At 41.9% G+C, this 24,032-nt stretch overlaps 2 protein-coding genes across 3 annotated transcripts; both read right to left on the minus strand.

Moving 5' to 3' along the window:
* Positions 1-624: 624 nt before the first annotated feature.
* Mrpl16 (mitochondrial ribosomal protein L16) lies at positions 625-5,812 on the minus strand. Of its 2 annotated transcripts, XM_042675831.1 has the most exons (4): positions 5,672-5,812; positions 5,267-5,332; positions 2,833-2,981; positions 625-1,519 (listed from the first exon to the last, which is right to left on the minus strand). In XM_042675831.1, exons 1-4 carry the CDS (start codon positions 5,724-5,726, stop codon positions 1,034-1,036), a joined length of 756 nt encoding a protein of 251 aa, XP_042531765.1. In that variant the 5' UTR covers positions 5,727-5,812; the 3' UTR covers positions 625-1,033. The 2 variants fall into 2 exon arrangements, with proteins under 2 accessions (XP_042531765.1, XP_042531766.1); XM_042675832.1 differs by lacking the exons at positions 5,267-5,332; positions 5,672-5,812 and adding an exon at positions 5,078-5,233.
* A 5,327-nt stretch (positions 5,813-11,139) lies between these two features.
* On the minus strand, positions 11,140-23,600 carry Cblif (cobalamin binding intrinsic factor). The gene is made up of 9 exons (XM_042675829.1): positions 23,514-23,600; positions 22,628-22,804; positions 21,854-21,967; positions 21,347-21,484; positions 20,401-20,582; positions 17,612-17,789; positions 16,069-16,270; positions 13,817-13,935; positions 11,140-11,417 (listed from the first exon to the last, which is right to left on the minus strand). The coding sequence occupies exons 1-9, from the start codon at positions 23,584-23,586 to the stop codon at positions 11,356-11,358; spliced, it is 1,245 nt and encodes a 414-aa protein (XP_042531763.1). The 5' UTR covers positions 23,587-23,600; the 3' UTR covers positions 11,140-11,355.
* Between the last annotated feature and the right edge of the window lie 432 nt (positions 23,601-24,032).

Here is a 24,032-nt window from a genome sequence, read left to right on the forward strand (position 1 = left end):
CTCTGCTGCTTCACGCCGTTAGCTGCAAAGTTGACCAGCAATGTACAGACACTTCCAAACATGCTTCAGGTCTCGACTCAGTTGGTTTAGGTTTAAAAGTAGCAGTGTTTACTAAATGGTGACAGGCTTGAGCCATCCAGCTGTCTAGACTGTAATTTATACTTTTTGACAGTAAATTCTTATTTTTCTTTGCTGGAAATCTTAATTTTTTAGAAAGCTGGATCAGAATGACATTGGTGTGCTGGCTTTTTTATTTCCCCCCTACCTACTTTCCAAAGCAGATGGTTTAATAATTCTATCCACTTGTGTTTCCTTTAGATTGCCTACCACTGGTTAGTTCTGAAAAACACATTAATCATGTTATAGCCAAGTAGGGAGCTGGAATCGGGGTTTTGAATCACATTCCTCCAGCAATGACAATGTGTGTGCTGTACAGCACATGGCTTTCCTTGGTGAATTGCAGACCCAGGGAGCACCACACAAGTCTGACTTTTGTTACCATTTCTCTTGCTGAAAGATCCTTGTCATATGTCCAACATTACCTTCCAAGACTGAGGAGATGGGTGACTGGGCAAAAATAAATACCTGTTGAATCTTCACATATGGACTGTCTTTATTTATTTTTGTTATTCACCAAGATGTGTTTATAACTAGTACAATATCCTAGAAGCTAGCTCCTGAAAGTGCACACATAAACAACAGTCAGAGGTGCATTGTCAGAGGTGCACTGGAGGTACAAAACGCAAACATCTGTTTCAGCTCTGAAGACATTTATTTTATAATCCAGAAGAATCAAGAGCTCTCACCAATCATGCTTCATTTCTGAAGGGCTCAACAGCAATTAGTGAGTGGTTAGACCCTGAGGCATGGCTCAGCGATAGGAAGCAAAAGGCTCTGAGTTCAAAGCCTGAATACCCCCTTCTCCCCTGCAAAGAGAACCATGTTAGTGTCACCCAAAGATGATGAGGGCTGGCGGAGAATAAGAATGCTGATTCCTTCTCTCAGTAGCTAGCACTGTATTCCGGTGCTGTCGCTATATGCGTTCCGGCAAGTAGAACTTGCCCCAGTATCGCCCCTTCTGGGTCAAGTCATACGGACTTAACACCTTCCGGATGCCCAGCATGTTGGCGGTGACTATACGCTCAAAGGTCCAGGGGTTTTGGTTGTTTCGTTCTTTTTCCTCTTGAAGTTCCCGCATCTTCTCCAGAGTCTCGCGACTCACAGCCTTCGCTGGGAAAGGCAACTTGTGGGCAACCTGCTCCAGGAAACCCTGCACCTCTTTGAATTCACAGCGCCCCCCCATCTCTACTATGAGGCGGCCAGCCTTCACGGGGGTCACATAGTGATCAATGGCGCCTTTGCCTCCCCCCATGCGCTGCCCGACACCTTTGCGGGTGATGGGCTTGAAAGGGGCTGGGACTCGCCAGAGAGCAAACATGTTCTTTGGGTCCATAGAGCGGTTGATTGTCAGGCGCATCATTTCAAAATGGCCCCAATGGAGGTAACCACCTCCCAGTGCCTAAAAGTGAGTGGGAGAAGCAGAAATATTAGTGACCCAGGATCCTTATCCACTCCATTATGACTCTCCTTTTATAGTAACTGTGGCTTCCATGATACACATGAAAATAAGCTAAGTTCTAGTTAGTAATGTGAAGGGAAAGAGTAGGGCACATTAATAATGGAAAACAAGGCTGAGAACAAGGCAGGGAATGCTTCTCTGAGAAGGTGACATTTAACGCAGAGGACAGAATTATAAAAATGTGCTTGTGGAAGAGTTCCAGGCAGAGGAACAGCTTATGTAAAAAGCCTGACCAAACACAGGGTGTGATGAGTTTAAGAGGAAGCCAGGAGTGGCGGCTCCTGCAGGCAGTGGGAACAGGAGTTTAAATGTCGCTCGAGTGGTACAATGGAATGTTCCATTAATCATGGTGCACATACATCTGTGTAGCTATTCACATTGTCTCTATGGAAGCTACTCAAATAAGAAAACAGCTGTCCTTATCCTAAGTTTTCTGCTGGTTCTATGGCTTGAACTCAGGGTCTGGGCACTGTCTGAGCTTTTGTGCTCAAGGCTAGTGCTCTACCACTGTGAGACACAGCTCTACTTTTGGCTCTTCCTACCTGGGCTGGCTTTGAACCGTGAGCCTCAGATCTCAGCCTCCTGAGTAGCCAGGATTATAAGTGTGAGCCACCAGTGCCTGGCTGACAAACTTATTTTTACTAGAGGCTTGAAAGGAATTTGAGTCTGGGAAAAGTAGGTCGCCTCTTGGTTTTGCTGCTCTTTTATTTGGTATCCCTGTGCTCCCCATCTGCATTTTCACTTTCTGTAATCTCACAAGTGGTCAGCCTCAAACCAGGGTCTGAAATATTAAACGGAGACTCACGAAATACAAAATCCTGAAGTTTCAGACTGCATGTTTTTTTGAGTAGCAAGAGAAAAAAAATCTCACACGAGCCTCCTCTGCTTCATCCCACCAGAGACTGCCTTTGTCCGGTGTATCCTTGCCCTGTTAGTATGTGGTAGGTATCTAGCTGTTAGATCAACTGCCAGAGCATGACAATGCTATGATACTAATGATGCCCAGAGTTCTGTACCATCCTCAGTGTTCAGTGGGGGACTTGGAATATCTCCCCTGCATTTTCGTCTCCAGATTTAAAAAAAAAAGATCTCTAACTCACATGTTTTCTGGATACCCAGTAGCTTCTATGTACATCAGTTAAAAGAGCAACTAGCAGGTAGTGTCTGTGTGAGGTAGTTCTAATAAGCCCTGTGGAAGAAGAGACTAGAAGTGACTCGAGTACGAAATTTTGTTAATCCCTTTCATTACTCACCAAAATTGCAAAATTGCCTTCTGTGAACTCAGTAGCTTCAGTGGAAGGGCCCCGAATGTCTTTCAGGTTTTTAGGTTCTCTTCTTACTTTTGGGACAAGGGGTGCCCTTTCAACAAATTTAAGCTTGGGTTTATCAGGAATAGAAACATCTAAAAGGAGCACAGATGATCAAGGGTAAGTAAGTATTGCTACACGTCTCAAAGGACCATTTCCTTCCCATGAAGACTTAACAATCAGGTGACCGCTTAAGGATACTACAGAACAGTAATTCCGAAGGTATGTTACTACATTTTCTTCAAAAACTTTTTGGCTATGTCAATACTTAAAAGGCAAATGTTTCTAAAACTCTGGCAGCAAAACATTAACTCCCAAATCAAAATGCCCTTATTAAATACCATCTTTGCAACAGTACAAATAGGGTCTGTTTGGAAATATATATATGTGCTAGTCCTGGGGCTTGAACTCAGGTTTGGGTAATGTCCCTGAGTTTTTTTGCTTAAGGCTAATCCTCTGATGCACTTGAGGCACAGCTTCACTTCCAATTTTGTGGTAGTTAATTGAAGACAAGAGTCACATGGACTTTCCTGCCAGGGCTGGCTTTGAACCATGATCCTCAGCTCTCAGCTTCCTGAGTACTAGGATTACAGGTGTGAGCCACCAGCACCTGGCTTTTTAAAATTTTTAAAACAACACTAGCTATTTTTTTTTTTTTTTGGGTGTGTGTGTGGGGAGTGAGAAACAAAGTCAAGCTGTATAGTCCAAACTGGCCTCAAAAAACTTGAGCTCCTTTTGCCCAGATTATAGGTGTGCTCTAACACTTATAGCAGCTTCAGTTGTTATTGTTTACGGTTTCCACCCTTTTAAAGTTCAAACTCTAAAAAGTTGAACAAATACACACATATACATATACACATATATGTATATATACATATATATACACACATATACATATTAGTCACCTATACCAAGAAACATTAGGCAGGTAATACTTCTATTTTGTAGAAAGGGAACTCGAGGCCTAGAGAAATTTTTTCATTTGGTCTAGACCATCTAGTTAAAAACAGCCAAGACAGATAGCATGATTCTTCTTAAAAAACAAAACAAAACAAAAAAACACAAAGGGGGCTGGGGAGGTGGCTCAGTGATAGAGTGCTTGCCTTGCATGCATGAGGCCCTGGGTTCAATTCCTCAGCACCACATAAGCAGAAAAAGCTGGAAGTGATGCTGTGGCTCAAGTGGTAGAGTGCTAGCCTTGAGCTGAATTGCTGAGGGACAGTGCCCAGGCCCAGAGTTCAGGCCTCACAACCGACAACAACAAAAAAACCTCCCCCCCCCCAAAAAAAAAAAAAAACTACTGTTCTCTGGATGTTAATGAGATAGTGGAAAAGAACTTAGGTAACTATCCAAGTTCTCTATGTCTGCCACATTTTTATTGGTAAATTTCCAAGGTAGGAATCCTCTAATTAATGCTGTTTCTTTTTATATATGCAGAGGTTTTTAATGTTGGCACACTCAAAATTCCTACAGTGTGCAACAGTGTCCTGGATTGAGTGGGCACAACTCTGGGCCAGACATACCACATTTTTACCATTTTCACCTGACAATTCAGGGACAGGGAAAAGAACTTGTCATTATTAAAAGCCATTTCTACAGTGAAACAAACTGTGGTTCCATGAGGGAAAATAAAATAGGAGCCCTTAAGGAAATACCAAGTAGAAATACAAAATAAGCACTGTTCCAAGTTACAGAAATTGTCCTGCTCCCTTATGGAAGGGAGCAACTACAGAGAAAGTAATTATTTTCTTTCATCTACAACCTGATAAGAACTTCCAGGATGGGGCTGGGAAGGTAGCTCAGCGGTAGAGTGCATGCCTTGCAAGCATGAGGCCCTGGGTTCGATTCTTCAGCACCACATAAACAGAAAAAGCCGAAAGTGGCGCTGTGGCTCCGGTAGAGCGCTAGCCTTGAGCTGAAGAGCTGAGGGACAGAGTTCAGGCCCCATTACCGGCAAAACAAACAAACAAAAAAACCAACCAAACAAAAAACTTCCAGGACATCGCAGTTCAGCAACACATGTACCCAGGGTTCCTGCATTTTTCTCCCTGAGGTTTTCAGTATATTTTTAAGAAATTGGTAAAAAAATATATGTACAAATTATTGTTTTCACTCACTATTGTTCTATGACTGCATATCTGTCATCTCTTTGGGACTAGACCATCAAAACTCCAAGTTGGAGGTCATTTACCTCTGGCTGTGTGGAGCATGGGCCACGGAGATATCTTCAGTACTCAGAATACTGGCCGCACGGTATGCCTGCCATACGTGTTTATTGCATGGGAAGATGAAGCACAAGAACGCTCTGACGTTTTCTACTTTGTGGGGTCCCATCAGATCAAAGACCCTCAAATAGGAAGACGACAGGTTCAGTTCTCACCTTCAAAAGTTGGCACTGGAAGCAGCGTCTTGAGGCCCGCACTGGCGGGAGCGGCTGTCCAAGAATCTACAAAGACAAATCAAAATCAAACGACCAAGGCGACCAGAGCGAGGGCTAGTGAGGTACATACACCTTAGGCCAAAGTCTTAGCTGTCTAGAGGTGGGGAGGCGAGCTACACTAAGAAGGATCACAGCCTCAGTTCCCCCCAAGAAGCTCATGGAGGTTCCTGGGCACCGGTTCCCCGAGACGGGGCTGTGATCGTCCCTCGGTGGCTGGGGTGGAGGGAGGAAGCGCAGCCCCTAACCGGTACTCCGGGAGGACCGCGCAGGGGCCGCCATGGATTGGAGAAATCCTTCACTGGAGGGTGGGAGAGGAGGAGAAAAGTGGGGGGAGGGCCTCCTGACCTGACCAGGGCACCCGGAGGAGCGGCGCGCGGGCGCGAGCCAGCGAACGCCACATAACGACGCGCGTCCGGCTGAGCCGGGCTTCCTTCCCCGCAGCGCCGGGCTGTGGGCCCGGCCGGAAGCGCCTGAGGACACCGGTCAGCCGGGCCCGCAAAGTTGTGTTCTCATTGGTCCGTTCCGCAAAGAGTCCCGGCGGAAGTGGAGGAAACTCCAGCCTCGGAGTTTCGTTCCGGAGCTGGTGAGTGCGGATCTAAGACGCCCAGAGGTTGGTTGGCACCTTGAAGCACCACATTGTGGAAGCTTAGAGTTCTGAAGGCAAGCCAGACCCTTCCCTTCCCTGCCGTACCCTAGGGGCTGCATTAAGAAAAAGCCACTGATTTTTGTATTGGCTTAACATGCCATTAACGTTGTGTTCAGTCATGACCCCTTTGTATTTCATTTTCCCAAGTTCATGAGACAAGTCATTATACTAACTTTGCTGTTTCCATCCCAAGGGGTTAAAGGCTTTCTATTTTTACATACATTTATTTGTTTGTTTATTTATTTACTTATTTATATTTTTAAGGCCCTCACCACAACAGCAACAAAAAAAGGTGCAATCAGAATTCAAGCACAGTGTGATTTGAGAGACCCCACTGACAATAAACCATTCATATCAAGGGAAAATGAAATAATGTATAATTATTCTGGGATAATGTTGGGCAAATTTTTTTTTTTAAATGAGCTGGAAGCTTTCTAAGTCATTACAATGAGTGAGGGTTTTTATCCAGGTTTCTAGGACATAAATGGAATTAGCAAATTGAGATTGAGGCCTGTTGTGCTTAAATCATATTAAATCTCCAGGTGGCCTGTCCTCAGGAGTTAATTTCACAAATGGCAGCAAGTAAAAGCTGTTAACATTTGCAGAGGTAATGGGAGCACTGTTCACAACTACTTCACTTAAACTTGATTATCTCTGAACAGCATGGCTTCTAAATGTAATTGTATTACATAGCATTGGATATTTTAGGTTCTGAAATGAACAGTGTTTTCGGGGACTAAAAAATGACAACACCATTTTAGAATTCATTTTTAAATTGAAAAACAATGGCAAAACACAAAACCAACAACAAAAAACCCCCAGCCTCACAGGGCTTGTTGTGTAAGCATAGTAAACTGAAATTGATTTCTGAAAGCATTTTCTGAGTTCTACCTACTAGCTATTGGTTAGTTTTTCTTTCTTTAATAATAAGCAATATCGAGCTTTTCCTCATGTTTTTGATTATGTATTTTTGTCCCTGTTTTCTGTGTTTGTTATTTTCTTGCTAGTATGCCTTTCTTTTGTTGAAAATCCAGTGTTCATTTTTTTGTTCTTAGCAATTCAAACTGCATGATATGTTTGAAGTATATTAATTCCCACCTGGCTGTATATGTTTCAGTTGCAGTTTTTCAATCTTCAATCTCAGTTTTTATGTGTGTGTGTGATACCTCGTGATTGATTGCAAGTATGTGCCACCACCCCAGGGATAGTTGTTGTTTGAGATGTGTTCATTTATAATTTTTCTTGTTTTGTAAGTTTACTTGTTTTTTCTTCTTATTGTATAATAAGAAGAAATATTGTAAAATGTGCTTTCTAATAAATATATACATTGTATAATTATTTTAATTTGATAGCTAAAAGAACTCTCCAAGTTGGAAATTCCCATTTAATAAGTGATTATAATATAGTAAAATCTGATTTTTTGTTTGCAGTATTGGTGATTGAACCCAGTATTTCATGAAAACTAGACAAGGACTCCACTACTTTAGCTATGGCTTCAGTCTTTTTGTCTCTATTTTGTTTGTGAGGTAGGGTCTGGCTAACTTTGCTTGGACTGGCCTCAAAGTCTTCCTGTCTTGTGTCCTGAGTAACTGGATGGCAGGCATGTGCTACCATGCCCAGTTTATAATGTGCTAAATTCTCACATAATTTTGGGAGCTCCTTTTAATATTTTATACAATTCCCATGTTCTGAGACTTAGTGCTACAATAAGCTTTAATTACTATCACTTAATTACACATTTTATATACATTTGGTCAAGATTTTTTGATTTTGCACTTTTCTCTACCCTGGCTATGTTTTACATATTTATTCTTCAAGATAAAATTTAGAACTGCTCTTTAAAAATTTCCATAGTTTCATTTTTATTGTCTTGTCTAGAATTCTCCTATTGCTTTAATTTTTATCTTTAATCTCAGCATTGTCTGCATTTTGATGAGACTTAAGGCTTTTTCTGTTTTAAAGAATTAAAGGTTCTCAGTGAGCAGCATCTGGAGGCATGATCTGTTTGGTCCCACTTCATGAGCTTGATGTAGTTATTCATATATCTGGTTTGCATACGATTGCTTACAGCTCTTTCCATTCCCTTCTCTTTTCCCTCCTTTTTCATTTTCCTTCCCCTTCCCTTTACACTCTCTTCCCAGTCAGTTTCTTCCCTCATCTCCTCCTCTCTTCCTCTCTCTGCCCTTCCTTTCAGTACGGGGGCCTTGTGCTTTTTTTATTAGGAGCTCTACTACTTGATCCACTTAAATTTTCAATCAGTAGGGTCTTTCGTTTTTTGTCTGGGACTGGGGTCAAATTGCCATCCTCTTACCTATGGTCTCCTGGATAGCTGAGGTCACAAGTATACACCATGCTGTCTGTTTTTTGTTTTTTTTGTTTTTTTGTTTTTTTTTTTTGCCAATCCTGGGGCTTGAATTCAGGGCCTGGGCTCAGCCCTGAGCTTCTTTTGCTCAAGGCGAGCACTCTACCACTTGAGCCACAGCGCCACTTCTGGCTTTTTTGTTTATGTGGTACTGAGGAATCAAACTCAGGGCTTTGTGCATGCTAGGCAAGCACTCTACCACTAAGCCACATCCAGTCCTAATGTTGATTTATCCATTGGGGTCCTATTAGCTTTTTGCAGGGACTGTTCTCAAACTATGAGCCTTCCAATGTCTACCTTCTGAGTGGCCGGGACTAGCACAGAGTTCTTAAATGGGGAAAAGATACTTGCTACCAATTTTCACTCTTCCCTGTTATGCTTATGCTTATGCATTGGTGTATCCTAGCTACTCAGGAGGTTGAGATCTGAGGATTGAGGTTCAAAGTCAGTCTGGGCAGAAAAGTCTCTGAGACTCTTATCTCTAATTAACTATCAGAAAGCTGGAAGTGGTTCTGTGACTCAAAGTAGTAGAACACTAGTCTTGAGCAAAAGAACTCAGGGACAGTGCCCAGGCCCATGACCGACAAAAAAACAAAAAACAAACAAAAACACACAAAAAAAGGTTATGCATAATTGACCTCTCCTCTAAAGAAAGTTTTGCCTTTACCATCTGTGGCCAGGAGAGGTCAGGAAAGTGTTTTTTTTATACTACTGAACGTGAATCAGTTGCTTACTAGAGCATTATTGTTATATAATATAAGCATTCTCATATAGTTATGATTGAAGGGGAACTTTACACTTTCATTCTTCTATATTACATTCAGTATGTTTGGATAGGTCGCATATTATAAGCAATATACATCACTTCATGGATACATTTTTTTTCTCTTTATTTGAGACAAAGTCTCACTATGTAACTCAGGTTGGCCTTGAACTCCCAGTCTTCCTACCTCTGCCTCTCCAGTGTTGGGATTACAGGCAGATACTTCCATGCCTGGAAAAATGCAATGCTTAAGACTTTTCCAATACAAGAGACTTTAGAGACAATTTTTGGTCACCGTCCTCATAGATTAGAAACTGATTTTTTAGCGTGAGACTTACCCAGTCACTTGGCTTGTTTACACAAATATACATATACATACATATACACACACACACACACACACACACACACACACTGTTCAACATTTTTTTTTGTTTTGGTCGGTCGTGGGGCTTGAACTCTGGGCCTGGGCGCTGTCCCTCAGCTTTTCAGCTCAAGGCTAGCGCTCTACCACTTGAGCCACAGCACCACTTCCGGTTTTCTGAGTGTTTTTTTGGAGACAAGAGTCTCATGGTCTTTCCTGCCTGGGCTGGCTGCAATCCTCAGATCTCAGCCTCCTGAGTAGCTAGAATTACAGGCATGAGCCAACGGTGCCCGGCTGTTCAACATCTTTTGATTCTGAGTTCAGATTTCTTCTCACATTTAGCTACAGACATTTTTAAAAGAAATGTATGCTAGGTATTAGGTCTTGACCTCAGAGCCTCCTTCTCTTGCGTGGCTTTTTTTTTTTTTTTGCTCAAAGCTGGCACTTTACCAGTTGAGCCACACCTCCAGTGATGGCTTTTTGGTGGCTAATTGGAGATAAGAGTTTCACAGACTTTCCTGTGCAGACTGGCCTCAAACCATGATTCTCAGATCTCAGCCTCCTGAGTAGCTAGGATTACAGGTGTGAGCCACAGATAACTGGCTTGAGGTATCTTTTTTTATCAGCATATGTTAGTTGCACAGGGAAGTGCTCAGAATGGTATTTCCATGCATGCATTTCCACACTTGTGGGATTGCAATGCTTGGCTGCAGAATGTTTTTTTTTTTTCAACGAGTTTCTCTTTCTGAACAGCAATAATATATTTCATGTACAGTTTTATGTGCTGAGCTGATTGGTGGGGATACATTGGTAAGCAAAAATGGTCCTGGCATAAGGGACTGGCCTTGAGAAAGGTATAAATCGAAACTGTAAAATAACAAGAAAAACCTAAAGGGGGTAAAGTTAGGTTTCTCCCTGACATATACTTTTCTCAATTTTTGTTGAGCATTTTCAGTACTTTTGTGCCCCCATTTAAACAAGTCAGGTGTTTTAATCCATCCTCTTGTTGATGGCTTCCTCTTACTATTGCTCAATGACCTGGAGGTAGGAATTGATCAGAGACAGGAGACACCCAGGTCATCATCGCAATGATAATGAAATGAAAACTGAGTAGAAAATTAGGGTTATAGGAAATTTTGAAGTGAATCTAGTAGGACAGATTACAGGCATATGTGTGCGTGCGTGCATGCGGGCATACACGCATAGCTTCCACGTGAGGATATTTGCCTTTTTAGCTTCCTAGTTCATGTCTGTTTTTAAGACAGTCTCAGTTTAGAGCTCTGGTTGGCTTTGAACTCACAATATTACCCAGACCTTGAATTTGAGATCCCCTGGCTTCACCTCCTAAGTGTAAAAATATATTTTAAACTCAATTTCATCCAGAACAAATATTAGAAATGGAAGAGGAGAGAAAAACAAATATCAGAAATGAAAGAGCTTTGAACTACCCTAGATTTAACATCTGGGGTAATTTCAGTCATTTCATGAATATAAGGCTGCATATATGTTCATATCAGGGGATTTGAAAAGGAGGACTTGATAGAAGAAATGGTAGATTTAAATATTTATCATTTTATTTTATAAATTAGAGAAGATGAGAATGATCTCCAACAAGAACTCTGGAACTCTCCTTTTCCCTCATCCTAGGTTTACATGATAATGATGGTGGTCATTGAACTGAGAAGCTGTAAATTTTATTTCATGAGTAACAGATGTCAAGACTCAGGGAGCTTCTTCATATCATTTATTCTACATTGTGGCTTTCTCCAGGAGTTAAGTAGCACTGTGCATAGCCTCTTTTTGTGTGTGTGGGGATGGGAGGTCATGTATTTGAAATCAGGTGAAAATTCTCCAGTGCACTAGGAAATGCTCAGGAGAAACTGAACCCACCTCATCAGTACTCAGTGAAATTTGCCAAGATGTGCTCCAGGTCAAAGGGTATGTAATATGCAACCCCTGGAAAGAAGCAGAAAATACGATGAAATGAACATGGTACCTGGAACCCCAATGCCTTAAAGGATCAGCTCATCAAATTTGTTAGGAGTTAATCCATCCTAGGGAGAGATGAACAGGTTAATTAATCTGGCAGAAACATGGGGTGGAGAGTTTTTTTTTTAGGGAGCTCTTTTGTCCATGCCATTTTGTCACGTGTGTGTGTGTGTGTGTGTGTGTGTGTGTGTGTGTGTGTGTGTGTGTGTGTGTGTGTGTGCCCTTTATGGTAGTCCAGCTTCTAACCAAACAGATCAATTCATAAGACTTCAGTAATGAAAGCACTCTTTTTTTTTTTTTTTAAAGGGTGAACCAATGCAATAGCAATGCTCACAAGACACTATGTTGGAAATGAACTTTACAACTTGCTGGGGCAGTAGGACAGCTGGCAGAGAAGGGAAAGTGGTAGACACATTAGAGAGGGGGTAGCAATGTTCATCAAGAACTATACTCATTGGCTTACTGATGTAAATGTAGCCCCTCTGTGCAACACCTTTACAGTAAAATTAAAATAAAAATAGAAGCTTCTTTGTAGATTCAAATCAGATTTTCAAACAAAACTATTGACATAAGAGAAAATAGAACTGTGCTACTATAGGAGAAATTGGGGAATAATATGAATGATGAACTTTTTTTTAACTGTTCAGATTTTTTTTGTTTTTGGGTCCGGTTGTGGGGCCTGGGTGCTGTCCCTCAGCTCTTCAGCTCAAGGCTAGCGCTCTACCACTTGAGCCACAGTGCCACTTCCGGCTTTTTTCTTTTTGCTTATGTGGTGCTGAGGAATCGAACCCAGGGCCTCAGGCATGCAAGGCAAGCGCTCTACCACTGAGCCACCTTCCCAGCCCCATCCAGTTCATTTTCTACATAGTGTCTGGTGAGTATCACTGTTGCATTTGTTCATCCTTGTTCCACTTTTTATGTGCCCTTCCTTGCCCTCCCAAATACAAACAAATTAACAAACAAGACAAAAGGAAAAGAGAATGAAAGCAGCAACAATGGGAACTGAAGGATGTCTCCTTTATCTGGAATTCATTTCATAGAATATTATTTTATACAATCATCTGCACATAGATATTGTCTTTGCCCACTACTCCTATACTTAGCCTCCGTTGACCTCTGAATATTAATGACTAGGGTCTTATATAATTTTTTTTAATTGTGAACATAGGGGTTACAATTACATGGGCAAGATAATGAGTACATTTCTTATCAAGCATTGTTGCCTCCTCCTTTGTTTCCCCTTCCCATTTCCTCCCTCCCCCCCCCACAACCTGGGTCTTATATAATTTATCATGCCCCAGTTTTCTTTATTTGTTTTGGTCATTCAGTGTGTTTGCTTGTAGATTTATAGGCACCATCAAGTTACCACAAAGGGAAACCCTGCAGCTTATGTTTCTTTGTCTCTGGCTTACTTTGCTTACTATATAGCATTTTCCAAGTCTTTCCATTTCTTTATAGATAATACCATTCTTTCTGATGGATGAGTAGAATTCCATTATATATATTATATATCATACTCATACTTATAAATTTGCAACCTGAGAGAAATAGGGTTCACACATTATTTCTATTTTTCTTTGTATATGAAATAATTTTTTGTACTTTGTAAAGTATAGAGCTCATTGTACTTTCAGCTGTTTGAGACTGTACATGGCGCCTCTTTTGAAACTGGATTCATTTAACTTTCATGCAGGCTTTACACTCACTAATACATTTGAAAAGATATTCCAGCCTCTTTCTCATTGCATAGAAAATTTTATTAGCAATATTTTCTCTGAAGAAATATTTTCAAAGTTAGAAGGAATGACAGGAATGGTAAGTAGGTGTTATTTTTTGAAAAAAGCCAAACTGAGAGAATTCAAGGGAGTCTAAGAAATAAAAGCAATGAGTTGAGGATCTTGTTTGTCAGGACAGGAAAGATAAGTGATGAGAATCTTCAGTATCTTTCAAGCAGCTCAGACAACAAAAGGCATGACAATTTCAAGTTCAAATCTTTGCATCTCAGAGACCTTTCCCTTTACCATTCTTCCTTCTTAGAAAAGGAGGGTAATCAGGAGACATGAATATAAACCTAATTTAAATTCCCAGGAATATTGTTTTCTTTTTTGTTGTTCAGCCACAGCACCACTTCCAGTTTTCTGATGGTTAATTGGAGATAAGGGTCTCACAGGGAAGTGATGCTGTGGCTGAATTGGTAGAGCACTGGCCTTGAGCTGAAGAGCTCAGTGACACTGCCCAGACCCAGAGTTCAAGCCCCACGACCAACCAAAAACAAATCCTTTACAAGCCCTTTGGGCTGGGAATGTGGCTCAGGGTTGAATGTCTTTCAGACTCTGGAAAAATGCCCACCCCTCTTCTTCTCTTACCTTCATTCAAAGGTGTTTCGTTGCTAAGGAACTGCCAATATGTCCTGTGATTAACGTTTTCAGCGATATTATTTATAGAGGACACAATGGGGCCCCAAGATGTCATTGTGGTTTCAAACCTGAGAATAAAGTCATAATTGGTTAGTACCTCAGTTTAGGTCACACAACAAGGAGGTATGATGAATGGGGACATTCTAAATGCCTTAAAGATCAGGAAAAGTGTTATCACCTAAAGAGAAAATGCAAAGGAGAACTATATATGGAATTTTATCACCTGGAGTTAAATGATATTAAAAATGAATGTGTGTGTGAGAGAGGAAAAAAGGGAGAGAGAGAGGGAGGGAGAGAGAGAAGGAGAGAGAAAGAGAGAGGGAAAGAGAGAGGGAGGGAGAGAGAGGGAGTGAGAGAGGGAGAGAGAGAGGGAAAGAGAGAGAGAGGGAGAGAGAGGGAGTGAGAGCGGGAGAGAGAGAAAGAGAGAGGGAAAGAGAGAGGGAGGGAGAGAGAGGGAGTGAGAGAGGGAGAGAGAGAGGGAAAGAGAGAGAGAGGGAGAGAGAGGGAGTGAGAGAGGGAGAGAGAGAAAGAGAGAGGGAAAGAGAGAGGGAGGGAGAGAGAGGGAGTGAGAGAGGGAGAGAGAGAAAGAGAGAGGGAAAGAGAGGGAGGGAGAGAGAGAGGGAGTGAGAGAGGGAGTGAGAGAGGGAGAGAGAGAGAGAGAGAGAGAGAGAGAGAGAGAGAGAGAGAGAGAGAGAGAATGTCCTGGGACCTGAACTCAGGGCCTGTGCCCTGTCCCTGAGCTCTTTTTGCTCAATGCTAGTGCTGTTCCACTTGAGCCACAACTCTACTTCCAGCTTTTTTAAAAAAGAGAGATTTTAAAAATAATTACAAAGTGTGTATTCTCACCCGAGTGAAAATATAGGCTTTTCTATGTATATTTTAAAATCCATATATTTCAGAGGTGTCTGTTAATTTTGGTAGCAAGAAAATTTTGTGCGTATGTGCCCTGGAGCCCATGAAAATCTATCTGCAAATGTTTATTTCTGCTTGGTTTGGTGAAGACCTTAAAATGGTGAGTTACCTCCACCTATGTATGAGAAAGTATTGCTATCAATCATAGTAGGCCTATCTCCTTAAGTTCATGGGTTCCAAGTGTTCTGTCTGTTAAAATGGGACTCATTAGCAGGGTCTGATGGTTTTCTTGGGGCCTGGCCCATCCTGTATGGCTTCTTCACATGGGTGTTCAGATGACACTCTCTTGATTGCTTTGACTATTTTTCCAAGGATGTTCTCCAAAAGCTTTATAGTGTATCTCTTTTGAACAACCACAATTAAGTAAGTTCAAAGAATTAAATCTCTTCCCTTCTTCCCCCCATCCTCCTACCCCAGCCCCAGAAAGAAATCCTTTGCATTGACTTGCTTTTGGTGGTTTGATGCGGATTTCCGTTGATCTCTACCTCTGGTCATCCTCCATTAATTCCTCATTAAGTCTCAGCTTTATCACTGCCACACGCCTCCATTTTCTCCCTGCTTCCTTTGATCACAATCCTCGTAACAGTCTGCGTCATGAATTTCTGTGTTCAAGCACTTGCAGTGCTTCTCTGCTATGGGGAGGTTTGTCTCAGCATGGGATGTCAACTTCCAGACATCACTTGATTCCTTCAGGTCTCTACTCTGTCCTCTAGTAAGGCTAGTAAACTCGGTGGCTGCAAATTCCCTGTTTGCTCTTGCTGGCTTGTCATAGCCATTTCTTCTTCCTAGAATGACCCCATTCACATATCTTCCTAAATAGTACCTATTCTTTGGAGCCCAGAGACACAGATCTTTCTTTTGCTGTTTGCATCCACAATGAACTATCACTCTCTTGAAATGCTCCTATTAAAACTCCATCATGTATTGACTTGTGTGGTTTTACACAGCTGCATTTTCTGTCCACTAGGTTGTAGGTTCCTCAAGGGGCTATTGGATAAAAATGTTAAGATATCAGAAGGAAGAAAAGTAAGCAAATGAAGAAGGCAGAAAGAAGAAAGAAGAAGGAAGAAGGAAGAGGAAGAAAGAAGAAGAAGAAGAAGAAGAAGAAGAGGAGAAGAGGAGGAGGAGGAGGAGGAGGAGGAGGAGGAGGAGGAGGGAGGAGGGAGGAAGTTGTTCAAGAAAAAAAATAGCTTCTTTGGAGGGAGAGAGACAGACACAGGGAAGGAAGATAGAAAGAGAGAAAGAATTTGTGTTAAGGGAGAATGGCAAACATCACCTGCAGCACTTACTTGAAAATGGGGTTCTTACGTTGTGCTTCTTCGAGGACAACAAGTAGTGTGGATCCACCCTTCACACTGACCTCTGTGGTCACATTGAAGAGCAGCTCTACGCCCCTCAGCTGGTTGTTGATAGTGTAGGTGACAGTGATGTTAGATGCTGCGGTGGGGACCGGGTTAGGATGGTTGGGGAGAGTAGGTTGAACCTCATTATCTGTGAAGTGGAAAAAAAAAGTGGCCTAATTTGTCACTGCTATCAGCTACTTATCCTAGAAAACATTACAGTGAGTAGTGACTTTCAGACCATTGTAACCAAGTGCTTTGACAGACCACAACCCTGGTGAAGACTCTTAAACATAGGGACTCACAGACAAGTAGTAGCCCAGTGAATTAGACAAGTGGGTGTAATGCTTGATATAATCAGGATCAGTTTGCTTGACTTTGATTTCTGTGGATTCTACATTGAACTACAAGGCGATTATAATCCCTTACTATTTTGTGGGTTAGTGCAATGTAAGAGAAATAAAACATCATGTTAGTATTTGATTAGAAAGAAGAGTTGGACCCATCCAATGCAAAGACTAGTTATGAAGGAGCATGTACATTTCTGCGATGACTGAAGTTTAAATAATTCCAAAGTATATTTATGGTTGTGTGGGAGATATTAAAAAGTAGCAGGCTAGATTTCTGCCCCACCCATTTAGTGTTCTGTGAGAACCAGTCTTTCATAATCAAGTCCTTGAGGCTTGGCAGAAATGTTAACAGTTTCCTTAGCTTTCTCCCACAAAATTAATAATTGGCCATCGCTTTTTAAATTTGAATTTTAGTACTTTTTTCCTTATCTTTCATTAGTTGTACAAAGGAGCTGCCATTCAACAAAGTCATTGTTTCTTTTGGCTTTTGTAATGTGTATCGTTTAAAATTTGACCCGCTATTTGCTTCAACATTTGAAGTATTGTTTGTATGTGTCTCTATCCCTATCTCCTGACTCTAGATAGAGGGCAGCATGATGTTTGGTGGTATGTTTATCAAATGGATGAATGAAACTATTTTGTTGTTGAGAACACGAGCCTTCCCCTTTGCCTAAAGTCTCATAAATGTTTTGCCCACAGTAGGTTTTCAACAAATGTATGATGAATGAAGAAGACAAGGGGATGGAGGGTTTGGCTTTGTGTACTAGCCACATTTGAGAGAAATGGACACCACAAGCCTATATGCCATTGATCATTGATATACATATTCATGGTACCTTTATGACAGAAGAAAAAGCAGTTATTAAAAAACACATGTGCCGGGCACCTGTGGCTCACGCCTGTAATCCTAGCTACTCAGGAGGCTGACATCTGAAGATCATAGTTCAAAGCCAGCCTGGGCAGGAAAGTCCATGAGACTCTTATCTCCAATAAAGCACTAGGAAACCGGAAGTGGTGCTGTAGCTCAAGCAGTAGAGCGCTTGCCTTGAGATGAAGAGCTGAGGGATAGCGTCCAAGCCCTGAGTTCAAGCCCCACGACCAACAACAAAAAAATTAATAAAAATAAAAAAGCACATGCTTACCAGGGACACAAATCACTTGGGGCACATCTAGGTATGTCTTCCCTTTCAAGGAAGGCAGGATCTGGGCAATGGACATTGGGTTGTCAAATCTCCCTTGCTTAATCTCTTTCAGTACTGTATCCATTGTCTTCCTACAGTCCCATTTCTTGGTAGGTTGCTCAGGTGTCACAGAGAGGGCCTGGGATGGATGGGGAGAGAGATTGGTGATAGCCGAGGATTGGCCTTTGTGAGGGCTAGACTAATCTGTGTGAGCATTCAGAATCCCAAACTGATCGCCACCAAGTTTGGAATGATGTGTCTTTTCCTTTTTATGTGTCCACCTCTTAGCACTCTCTCTGTCACATAGAGTTTGTCATAGAGCAGGTGGCTATTCACTGAGGAAGATCAGGGAACGCTATTCTGGCTGCTGCACAGATGAAAACAAGCTGATCCCGTACACATGCACTAAATGGCCTCTGATAGGTGTCCCCTTGGGCATCCCTTGGTAGATTTCTCCCACAGGTTGCCAAACAAATCAGAGGCTCCCAAATCTTGGCCATGAGGGTGGAGTCCTGCTCTTGGATGGGCTGGTCTCAGTGAAGCATTGAGGACCTTTGATTGGTAGAGATAGTTATCCATCAGTCCATCCAACAAGTGAAGACATTGGGAGAGAAAGATTTCTTTTCCTGCCGAAGTTTCCATCTTCCTCCGCCACTTTGAAAAAGCTATGCTTTCAGGGGGAAAAATGAGGGAAAAGGGCTAAACAGTGAAAAGGGGTCAGTCCCTGGGATCATGACTTGATTTCTTTATTTTGGTCATTCTTAAGACCACCTGATCTAGCTGTAGACTTCCTAAGTGTATGTGAAATAGTAAATTCCCCTCGTCTTCTTTCTTTCTTTTTCTTTCTTTCCATCATATGAAAATGACTTTGGCTTCCATTCCTTGCAAAACGCAGCTGGATTAATGCATCCCGAAAGTGACCTAATATTGGGGAGCTTCATATATGATGGCTAAACTAGAGATGGTAATTCCTGCCTACCTTTGGAGCAGTCACCACACCTGTGATTTCTTTGTTTTTGTCTTTTTACTCGTTTGCAATCTTGTTATTGTGGGAAAATAAAATTCAGAGAAAAATCTTTATTTATCTAAGATAGTGGCAGATCTGGGATTCAAAACCAAGTTGTTATAGATCCAGAGTTCTTTGATCCAAGTGCCAATTTTGAAATTAGACAAAGATGATAGATTAACACCTGGTGGATTCAGATTTTGGAGTACCTGAATAAATCCTGGATATGGTAATAAGGAGAGTTAGGAGAGGTTATCTACTTTATCTGACCAGAAATCCACAAGGTCTCTGATATCCCGATATACATGAACTCCTACCCTTTGACAGGGAGAGCTTTAATTCTTAGGAATAACTTTCTTAGGTATAACTTTCCTAGCAGGTGTGGAAAATCCTCAATAGTAGCCACAAGCCAAATTAGGTAAACAACTCTGTAACTGGCATGAAACTGTACCAAGGTTTAGTGAGTCACCATTCACTACTCCCTTCTTCTTCCCCCCAACCCCCTTCGCACCCAGTTTGTTAGGTTCTTCACAGAGCTTTCTAGACCCAAGCCCTGGGAAGCAATGCTTTTTGTATGATCAGCTAGGATTACAGACATGAACCACTGATGCCTGGCTTATGCTCTAAATTTTAATGTGGATGACACCAATGACAGTTTACTTTTTTCTCTCAGGAAGCAATTTTCTTCTTATAGTCTGTCTCTCTATCTACCTATCTGTCTGTCTGTCTGTCTATCTCTGTATATACCTATGTTTATTAGCTTAGGGATGGCATCCAAACACTAGAACTCTCTCTTTCCTAGGCTTTTTTAATTGGGAAGCTTATGGTGCAATATTTTTCTTAATCCTACAAGATTTATTGAGATAAACTTTTCCATATGGAGGCAGGGATGGGGAATCTTTTTTCTACCAATTATTTATAACATAATTTATGGGCCAGACAAAATTAACACTATAAGGAAGACAGGCCATGGGCCACCAGAAATGTATGAGAACCACATGTATCTTGTCATGCACCAAATGATACCCTGGGCTTTCTGTAGCCTGTCAGGGTTGGAATAACCTTTTGTTTGGCTTAGAGGAGTATGGTTTCTAAGTTTATAGTTATAGCTGATTCTCTTTCCCCACATAGATACACCTACCTTTCATGGAGGATGCCACACCATTCACCTGGGCAGGGGAGGATATTGGATTTCGAGCTGCCAAGCAGCATGTTATTGAATCTGAGCCTGGAAGCACAGGGCTGGCCTTGGCTAACGTGTGGACCTGGCTCTGCTATAGACTAAGAGTTTTTGTGAGGTTGAGTCAACAGTAGATTGTTCTCATTAATCATTTTAAATATAGACTGATTGTGTTTTGGATCAAGATAGAGGGCTGAGAACAATAAACCTGGGCTGGCAAGATTGAAGCAGAAAATTCAATATTTCCTGAGCACCTGTGTTAACATTAGTTTTTATACATCAAGTTTTCAATAGTAACTTGATCATTATTAATCAACAGACCTATACGCTTCCTGGATTTATTTTTTTTTCTATTTTTCTTCCAAGGAAGGAAAATGAATTGAAATAGATTAGTTTTCATACTTTATCTATGAGCCAAGAAAGAATGACCGCGACTTGCAGTTAATTAGTAGAGGAACTAAGGCAAAGCACCCCAGGCATCGCTCTCAAGTCACATTAGTTGCATGTTTCAGGACATAGTAGCAGATGCCTGGGCTCAATCAAGGGTACCCAGGATGTGTTTACCTGAATGGCAAGGCCAGTACTGTAGATGTCGCCAATGATGCCATTATCTTTGATCTTCCTGCTGATATTCTCCACAACAGTCTTTAGCACCTGGCTAAAGAGTTGTCTGTAACTTGCATCAGAGCCTATGGGGATCTTGTTGTACATGCAGGTCAAGGCCAAGGTCGCCACTGCTTCTGTGTCTGAGAATCACAAAGGAATAGAACCACCACCACAACAGTCAACGCAGTGAAATGTATCAAGTGCTAATGATGTTCTTGTGACACAATTTCATTCAGTTCTTAGGACCCTCTCTGTGAATAGGACCTTCATTTAACAGGTAAGAGAATGAAGGTCCAGAAGCAATAAAGTAACTGTGCTCCAGGGACACACAACCCAGTAAATAGCTGGGCCAGATCTTAAAGGTAGATTTATTACATGCTTGCAGAGTGAAAGAAGCATTTCTAAACATCCCAGGATGTTGGGATTAGGGGTCAGAGAGTACTGTTCAGTGGGAGATATTGAAAAAAGTAGAGGATGGAAATTTTAGTAGCAATGAAAGAGAGGGTACAGGGTAGAGCTGAGAAAAGATAGCAACATTTACTTTGAAAACAACTTCAGCTTTCAGTAACATGAATATTGTTCCCACTGGAGATATTATAACTGCCAGACCTTTCTAGTATTGTCCTCATATTAACTGTTGTCTAGTTTCAACTATTGTCTACTATTGCCTAGGATTAGCATGTGTCTTCTTTTCTTTCATTTGTTCCTTAATTAACATGTCCAACAAACATTTGTTCAGTGCCTCCCATCTGCATGTGCTACATCAGCTCTTCCTCCACTGGAAGTCTCCCTTCTTTCCCCGGAAGTCTTCCTCCCTCCCTCCCCTTGCAGCTTCACCTCTTTGCCCTCTGACCTTCTGATGTGCCCAGCTCAGGACAGTATCTGAGGGTTGTCATCTACTCACCCACATTCAAGGAAGAGGAACTGGCCAACAGGATCTTGGCAAAGCGCAAGGCTGTTGGTAAGGTTGTCTCTGGGTTTTTCTGACACAGTGCCAAGATGGCCAGACTGGGTCCATAGAAGGCTGAGTCAGAGTAGGGTTCTCAGAAAGAGATTAAGAACCTCCATTAGGCTAACATCCATCATTTGTGAAGAAGCCAAAACAATTTAATTACTAAAAAACCTGTCCCCAAAGAAAGATACCAGCAAAGGGTAACTTGAGTATTTCTCAGAATAGGGCTGTCATTCATCCACTTGAGTAAAAGAGAGACAATGTCTCCAGATGGATGGTGGCTGGGATGCTTTGTGCGTTTGGATGAGTTGGTTTTTCTAGTTTATTTTGGCCAAGAATTTGGCCATGTCGGTAGGATCGTCAGAGCAGAGCTGACAGTGTATATTTTCCTCACCTCCATCTAGGTTTAGAAGACAGGACTCTGGGCCTCACCCTTGCCCCCTCACTATGAAGTCTTACTTGGAGGTGACCAGTTTTCCATTTGTTTCTGTAGAATGGATATTTTACTCCCCGGGTCCCGGCAGGAGGAGGTGAGAGCCATAATGTTGAGGGCGAGCTGCCCAGTGGTTAGGTCTGCAGAGAGGAGAACCAACCGCACTGTGACACAAAGACAGTCTGTTTCTAATCCAGATCATTCTCTTTAGTATATTTACATAGTCTTTGCATTTGTCCTTTCCAAAGAGAGATGGAAAAATATGTAAGAGAATATTGAGTCGAATGTCTTCTGTGTGGCTTGATGAGTCCCTAATGAAACCCAAGAAAAGAATCCCTGATGGCTGATTAGATGTGTAACAAAAACACCCATGCAAAAATAAATTGTGATCACTTGAAGTTGCAAAGTAACCTAAACTTAAGTCTTAGGGCAACTCCTGAGAAGCAGGCAGAATACTTTATTGTACTGTTATTGTTATTTTTGTTATGATTATGATCAGAGGGTGAGAAGAGCTTGACCTGCATCTAATGACGTGTTCAAGGCCACAGAGTTAGTAAGTGGCAGATCTGGAATGGGAATCCCCTCCTTATTTTATGTCTAGGTTGGCATTTGTTCTACTTCCCTGGCCTCCTCCATGGATGCTCTGACTTCCTTCACACATAGGTATGCAGGGCAAGGTGATGAGGTACAATCTGAGGCGGCGTGGGAGTTGGAGAGATGCCCCAGACTGGAGCCAAGGGATAGGGATGGCCAGCGTGTGGAAGCTGCAGGGAGCAGGGTGGGGGGCCCAGACATCTCACCTGCAGCATCACTGGCCATGAGCTCGTAAGTCAGCTGCTTCTGGGCCTCCAGGTCATGTGGTCCAACCAGGTTCATGGCAATCAGCACACTGGGGTTTGGAAAGGATGACAGAGTCACCGACTTCTCCATGTGTGCTTGCAGGCTGTTAATCCAGGGCTGCTGGTCTGAGGAGATGGCTGAGAAGAAAAGGACACGTACTAACCCCCCAACCCAAATTCCCTCTCCTTCAAAACATGATTCTCCTGTCTTTTATGCCTAGGAACAGGAGACTTTATTAACTTCGGAAATCAAAGGATTGAAGGGAAATGCACAAAATATGGAGATTTTTTTCTTTTGAGGCCAGTTAGCCTTTCCACCCTTTCAGATCACCCCTAGCTTTAAGAAAGTTATTTTTTTAACTTACTCTCTTACTAACTCATAATCATGTCACATGAATTTATATTTCTATAGTTTATTGGAAATCACTGTGGGCTTTTGTTCGTTTTTGCATTGGCTTTTAACTCCCAATTCTTTCATAAAGAATATTAAAGATATAGGACATGTCCTAAGCAAGTACCCAAACCTCCCCCTGATTGTGTTACCTAGTGTCAGAAGTCACCAAACACCTGTTTTTTTTTCCAGCAACTATCACTCCTGCAATCATAATTCAGTCTTTCTTAGTTAAAAAAAAAAATCCATGGATTCTACTGCCAGAGAACTTGTACTTGAAGTCAGGAAAGGTGAACACATATGCATCCTGACTGACGGGCTGGAACTCTTAGGGCTATTTCAAGCTCATTTGTATCAGCAGATACCCCCACAGGGTGGGGTTAGGGGAGTGAGTTCTCTCTTTGCCTCTCTCCAGGAGAACTGCATCCCTGAACTAAGAACAAACACCATACTCACAGCATGAGCTCTGGGTTCTGGTCCCAGCCATCATCCAGAGAATGTTCAGGAGACAGAGGGCAAGCCGGGCCATTTTGCACTCTTCTGTCTAGTCCACATCTCCTGGTCCGAAGATAGCAGTGTTTACAGGTCTGCCTTTTCTTATATGTGCTTATCTTTGTCAAATAGTTTGGTTCTCTCTCAGCCAATCCTCACTACCTATGCTGACCTTATCTACTCTGATATATTAATTTCCTTCTGCTTATCTAAGTTTACCTACTGTGCAGTCCTCTATGGTGTCTGATGGACGACAACTTGTAGGCAGGACAATCATAGGAGAAACTTGGGGCTGAGTATGCTGTGAACATAATGACAAGGAAGTGTCTTTTACTAAGTAAGGGCTGGGAATGTAGCTCAGCGGTAAAGTGCTTGTCTATCATGTGCTAAGGCTGTAGGTTTGATTCCCAGTAATGGGGGGAAAAAACTAAGACTTCCTTTCATCAAATTTCTGGGTTATTATATTGGGGAATGTAAAGTAAT

Source organism: Dipodomys spectabilis, unplaced genomic scaffold (assembly GCF_019054845.1).
Source record: "Dipodomys spectabilis isolate Male_0828 unplaced genomic scaffold, ASM1905484v1 ptg000030l, whole genome shotgun sequence".
Lineage (NCBI taxonomy): Eukaryota > Metazoa > Chordata > Mammalia > Rodentia > Heteromyidae > Dipodomys > Dipodomys spectabilis.

What these genes read in the sequence shown, in the direction of transcription:
- Mrpl16 (XM_042675831.1), bottom strand. Translation starts at nt 5,726, where the DNA reads ATGTGGCGTTCGCTGGCTCGCGCCCGCGCGCCGCTCCTCCGGGTGCCC. An exon ending in CCTCCGGGTGCCCTGGTCAG is followed by an intron (nt 5,333 to 5,671) that starts GTCAGGAGGCCC and finishes TTGTCTTTGTAG; the next exon opens with ATTCTTGGACAGCCGCTCCC. An exon ending in TCCAGTGCCAACTTTTGAAG is followed by an intron (nt 2,982 to 5,266) that starts GTGAGAACTGAA and finishes TGCTCCTTTTAG; the next exon opens with ATGTTTCTATTCCTGATAAA.
- Cblif (XM_042675829.1), bottom strand. Translation starts at nt 23,586, where the DNA reads ATGGCCCGGCTTGCCCTCTGTCTCCTGAACATTCTCTGGATGATGGCT. An exon ending in CAGAACCCAGAGCTCATGCT is followed by an intron (nt 22,805 to 23,513) that starts GTGAGTATGGTG and finishes TTTTCTTCTCAG; the next exon opens with CCATCTCCTCAGACCAGCAG. An exon ending in TTCCTCTTCCTTGAATGTGG is followed by an intron (nt 20,583 to 21,346) that starts GTGAGTAGATGA and finishes TGTGATTCTCAG; the next exon opens with ACACAGAAGCAGTGGCGACC.